Raw genomic sequence first — 5392 nt, 5'->3', positions numbered from 1 at the left:
CATACAAGTATCAATTACCAATCAATCATCACCACAACAACACAAGACAGTTCATCGAGTCCCATTTATCAGTATGAGGGTTCTTATGCATCATGATCTATTCATCTATCATCTTAGTAATAACCATGTTCTATCATCCTAACTCTCAAACATGGTCTAATCAAACCTAACTCCAACATAAAGGAGTATACAGTACACGGGAACAAGATGGGTTCAAGACACTCCACCTTAACCTAGATCTGGATCTGGAAACAAGAATAAGAGAAGGTAGAGATCTGGTCACCACCACCACACGGCTGCTACCCCACCACCACCATACGGCGCCGGCGAGAGGAAGAGAGAGAAGAAGAGGAGAGAGAGAGAGAGCGACGCGCGGGAGAGAGAGAGAAGAGAGAGAGGCGGCACAGGATAGAAGGGGAGAGAGCTCGACGGTTAGGGTTTTCGGCCTCCGGAAATTCTCTGCAGAGCTTCGCTTCAGATTTGTGATGAGGCAAAAAGGGAGGCTGCATCTCTTTTTATAGGAAAGGAGAAGGGAAACCCTAGGTTTTTGCCAAATGGGCCGTAGAGAAGCCCATATTCTTTGGGAAATTTTACGGGCCAGGAACTGGGCCGTTACATCTAGACCTTGAAATTACTGACCTTGAGGGCTTCACCGAGATGCACAGTGGTCTCATATCTCTGAGCCTAAAAAGACACAGTAATCTAGTATGTCTGAACTTGGGTTCTCTTGAAAAGCTCGTCCATTTTCGGTGTTCTGACTCATTCGAATTCCTTAGTCAGGTCTCTCCCCAACCCTACTTTGTTCTCTTCAACTACAATAAACTTTTGGTTGTTTCTTTTGACATTCTTTATTTCTCTGCAATAAACTTATGTATTAATTCTCTGCAGGGTTTTGGTCTGAATCATCCCGGTATCAGCAGATTTGAAGAGCCTTCCCGGGTCCTTGAAATAGAATCATCTCAACCCCAACAACGGTTTGATAACGTCTTATCGTCTCATCTCAAAATCACCAATATCACATAAACCAGGTTCAAATCCATAGCAAGTCCAATATGCATACCTCGTTACAAATAACCACTCTGTTTTCTTTTACGTCTCTTAAAATATAGATGATACTTATATTAACCTTAAACTTAAATTTACAGATTAAACAACTTCAGAAGCAAACATGTTTTGAGATGTGTTTGAGTTAGAGACAGGACGCTTTATTTGGTACTTGGGCGTCACGTTAAGTCCTGTCTAGCCTTACTTCAAATAATCAAGATGTACAATCCGATTCAAATAGTTTTGTCTCGTGAAGCTTTGTCATTTATTCAATAAAGTCCACCCCATTTGATAAAACGTTTACTTATGTATTTATAAAAGAAAAATAAAACGTTTTCATCTTCACATGAGCCTTCTCCTGGAGTAGCAACGTTGGAGCTTCACTTCATCAATGGGAATAGAACTTTCGGGGAAGTTACACGGCACAACCGTCCCCGGCTGCTTCTCCGGCAACAACTGACACGGCTCAGGAGTCACACCGCTCGTGTAACCAGACACGTCAGTACAATTCCAAAGCACTTTCTTAGGTTTCTTCGATAGCGTGATGGTCACGTTAGAGATACATATCCCAGTGAACTGATCTCCCGTGATCCCAGCCAATTGAGCCGGCATCGTCACGTTCTCCGCCACCATGTCTTGATAGTTAATGTTCTGGATCACCGGTAAAGCATTCGGATCATAATGCTCGTCGGGATGCGAACCGTAGCTTCCGGTCATCCAGAAAACGTATTTCATCGTCTGCATCGTCATGCCTCTTACGTACACATCCTTCACGTACCCTCCTCGACCAATAGCTGTTTTGATCCTGTCGGATTTGATTCCGGTTTAATCAAACTGAACTGAACTAAACCGGTTTTGTGTTTTGGTTACGTACCTTATTCCTGATTCAGAGTTGATGGCGACGATATCTTCAGCTCGAACATCTTCAATTCCACCGGACATCTCGCTGCCTAAAGCGATCACGGCGCTGTCAGGGGAAATGCATGTGAGCCGTCGGATCAAAAGCTGTTTCGTGGGCATGCCGTAGTTGATTCCGTACTGATCCCATCCACTCTTCACAGCGATACAATCGTCTCCGGACACAATGTAGCAGTCTTCGATCCTCGTGTTTGTACAAGAATCTGAGATAAATCGGAATGAATTTTAAACCAGATTTTACAAACCGGTTATCGGTATTTTGAGATTATCGGTATGGTTTCGTACCAGGGTTGATCCCGTCGGTGTTTGGTACCGTGACCGGTGCTAATATCGTCAACCCTTGGATAACAATATTGCTGCGTATAAAACATAAACAAAACCGGTTTTAATATCTTAAATTTTGATAACCGAATAGTTAAACCGAATTAGTTTTTTCTTAACCTGCTGTAGACCGGGTGAATGTGCCAAGAAGGAGAATTCAAGAATGTGAGATTGGAGATTTGGATACCATCGGAATGCATGATCTCAATCAAATATGGTCTTGTGTATTTTAATTCTCCTCTCTTGAATTTTCCCCACCATGGCTCTCCTTGTCCATCAATAGTCCCATTCTCACCTTCCAATTTTAAAAATTCGCAATTCGGTTTAGGAAATCATCGGATATTTCTGGTTAATTTGATACTAAGTGAGATACTAACCGGTGATAACCACGTCGGTTAAGTTGGAACCAAATAGTAGACTGATGAATCTTCCACCATCTGTGTCTCTCCCTCGTCCGTACGAAGGCAATGGCTCTATCACTTCATAGTCACTTTCTTCCTACAAATAACATTAGGACAAACAATTTTCATCACTAGTTTAGAATTTGTTGGACTTTATTATTTCACCCTAGACAGAAACTATTAACTATTATTAACTTGACATAATAAGGAACAAAATTTTAATATTATCAAGAATACTTAAATGTTGTAACACATATTAGTATTACATTTCTAAATCTATAATCTTACAACTACATTTACCAGTATTTTACAGGAGCTTTTTTGTCAGCTATTTTACAGGAGCTTCGGAAAGTTTTACATGGAAATTTTTGAAAAGGGTTTCGTATGCTGGTGATGGTGTGGGCTCAAGAAATGGGAGAGCTATTTTAGGCTAAGGCCCAAAAGTAACATGTGGCTGAGATTTGTAGTATAAATGGACGTGTGAGATCTTCCTAACATGAATGGGTCTCAAACTTTTAAAACCGTCCGATAAAAACGATCCCCACTAACTTTGCGTCTTTGCCTATTTTGTCTTTGCGTAACTCCCTCATTACTCTACCCTCTACTTTTAGAGTAACGCATCCTAAACCTAATAGTTTGCTTTTAGTAGAAAGAAAACAAAAAAATAATGAAATCTTTACAGTATAGGTCAACTAAAAACTCGGAGTTCTTCTTTTTTTCTTTTTGTCACAGTGACTCCGAGTTCTTCAAATCTCTTAATTTGCAGGTAGAAATTGTTTTGCCATCACAGGTTCATTGTATTACTTTTGATATAAAGTATTTATTCACCAAAGAGAAAATAAACATAAACTGAACGTCACGTGAATAAATGTATGTATGTATAAATTGAAACAACAAAAAATTGCAAAGGAAAATAATTAACTCATCAAAGACGTTTGTGGAGTTTTGTGTCACGGGGTATATATTCCTAATTAAGTTATTCTTAGAAAATTAAAATAAAGTTTTATGGAACAAAATTAATTAAATAAATAAAAACTTACCTGGGAGGCGAGGAGAACTGCATCACGGTGGAGGAAAAGCGTGAAATGGCTGGTGAGGTTAAAGCTTCCGGTGAGCCACCGTCCGGCGGGAACAAATAACAAGGAGCCACCATAGTCTGCGAAACGACTAAGCTGCGACACTGCATCGCGAAACGCCGCTGTATTTGAGGTCACACCGTCTCCTACGGCACCGAACTCGTCAAGAGACGCTGAATAAGCTCTACACGATAAGGCTGAATACTCAAACTCTTCTCCGCGACGGTGGCCATGGTTGCGACGATGGCGATGAGTATGTATATCGGTGGCTCTGAAGGTATGTTCGGCATCGGAGGCTCCGGTAAAGCCACCATCGTGGCTGAGAAGGAGAATGAGAAGGGAACCGATGGTGTAGAGAAGGCTTCGCATGACAGTTTTTTTAGATATGAGAAATGTATTGCAGTATTATTTTTCTTTTTTATGAAAGGATGAGTTTATATATAAGAGACCGGACCGGACCCCAATACAATTTTCTTATAAATACACCGAGTTTCTGATTGCATTAAACTAAAATACGTTTTACGTATATATTTTTTTATCATATTAGTATTTACATGTAGTACTATTTCAATATTAGGAGTATATATGTAGTTTACTCTTTTATTTAAATTAAATAAATACAACTAGCTATGCCTTAGACTATCTACAATGGTTGATTTATTCAACACCTTTTTTTCTCTTTTTAACACTCCACATCATCTTCTCTTTTTTCCACCTAATTATTCAACACCCACTTTATTTTTAACATCTACAATAGTTTTGTTTAATAAAATTCAACACCCTACCCCATCATTTTTTCAAATCATCTTATTATTCTTTACAATTTAATAGTTACATAAATAATAATTTCGAGTATAATTAACATAAATAATTAAAATGACATATTTAAAAAAAAATACATTTATATTTTTAACTATTTTTAAAAATACAATATTTTTTATTAAACAAATAAACTTATGAAAATTCAAATACACACGATGTAATACAACAAATAAAAACACACAACTTAATTGGTACAATAAACTCAATTCAAAAACATAAAAACTCTTAAACCACACGTAACTTAAAGTCGTTTTAATTTTGGAACATTCCAAATTTTGCCCATATTGTTTGACTAGATCTGCTTGCAATTCGTGATGTACCTTTGAATCACGTAATTCAGATCTAGCACGCACATGATTTGCAAAAACGGGTAACACCTCAGTCGAAAATGGTTGTGGTGTACTAGAACCACTTGCCTATTGATCATAATCGGTCCAAAATCGGTCCAATGTTGAGCATATGTATCTCGTTCATCTTCAACAATCATATTATGCAATATGATACATGACCGCATGATGATAGCCAAATCGCCTATATCCCACATGCGAGCTGGTTCACGAATGATTTTGAATCGAGCCTGTAAAACTCCAAATGCACGTTCGATGTACTTCCGACATCCTTCTTGATATTTTGCAAATAACTTGTCTGGCTCACTTTGAGGAAGTCGGATTGATTTGACGAAAGTTGGATAAGAAGGATATATACCATCAGGTAGATAGTATGCCATGTCATACGGACGTTGATTCAGGAAAAATTTCACTCTAGGAGTATTTCCTTGTTCAACATCATCAAACACCGGAGAACGATCTA

The 5392-nt window shown here is 38.5% G+C and overlaps 1 protein-coding gene, 1 long non-coding RNA gene and 1 pseudogene across 2 annotated transcripts; 1 reads left to right on the top strand and 2 right to left on the bottom strand.

The window, feature by feature from the left end:
* The first annotated feature begins 375 nt into the window (after positions 1-375).
* LOC106315903 lies at positions 376-1233 on the top strand. Its single transcript, XR_001264672.1, has 3 exons — positions 376-780; positions 889-1028; positions 1146-1233. It is a non-coding gene; the product is annotated as an uncharacterized LOC106315903 (long non-coding RNA).
* Positions 1234-1285: 52 nt separating this feature from the next.
* Positions 1286-4183, bottom strand: LOC106315894 (probable polygalacturonase). The gene is made up of 6 exons (XM_013753736.1): positions 3725-4183; positions 2661-2781; positions 2404-2578; positions 2248-2318; positions 1919-2165; positions 1286-1849 (listed from the first exon to the last, which is right to left on the bottom strand). Exons 1-6 carry the CDS (start codon positions 4127-4129, stop codon positions 1387-1389), a joined length of 1482 nt encoding a protein of 493 aa, XP_013609190.1. The 5' UTR covers positions 4130-4183; the 3' UTR covers positions 1286-1386.
* Positions 4184-4834: 651 nt separating this feature from the next.
* LOC106331265 overlaps positions 4835-5392 on the bottom strand; it is a 2725-nt pseudogene continuing 2167 nt past the window's right edge.

This window comes from Brassica oleracea, chromosome C1 (assembly GCF_000695525.1).
Source record: "Brassica oleracea var. oleracea cultivar TO1000 chromosome C1, BOL, whole genome shotgun sequence".
Lineage (NCBI taxonomy): Eukaryota > Viridiplantae > Streptophyta > Magnoliopsida > Brassicales > Brassicaceae > Brassica > Brassica oleracea.
This window is presented reverse-complemented; position numbering and strand designations above follow the sequence as displayed.

Coding starts and splice junctions, on each gene's coding strand:
- LOC106315894 (XM_013753736.1), bottom strand. CDS start 4,129: ATGCGAAGCCTTCTCTACACCATCGGTTCCCTTCTCATTCTCCTTCTC. Junction 2,782..3,724: donor CAGTTCTCCTCGCCTCCCAG/GTAAGTTTTTAT, acceptor TGTTATTTGTAG/GAAGAAAGTGACTATGAAGT. Junction 1,850..1,918: donor AACTCTGAATCAGGAATAAG/GTACGTAACCAA, acceptor CAAATCCGACAG/GATCAAAACAGCTATTGGTC.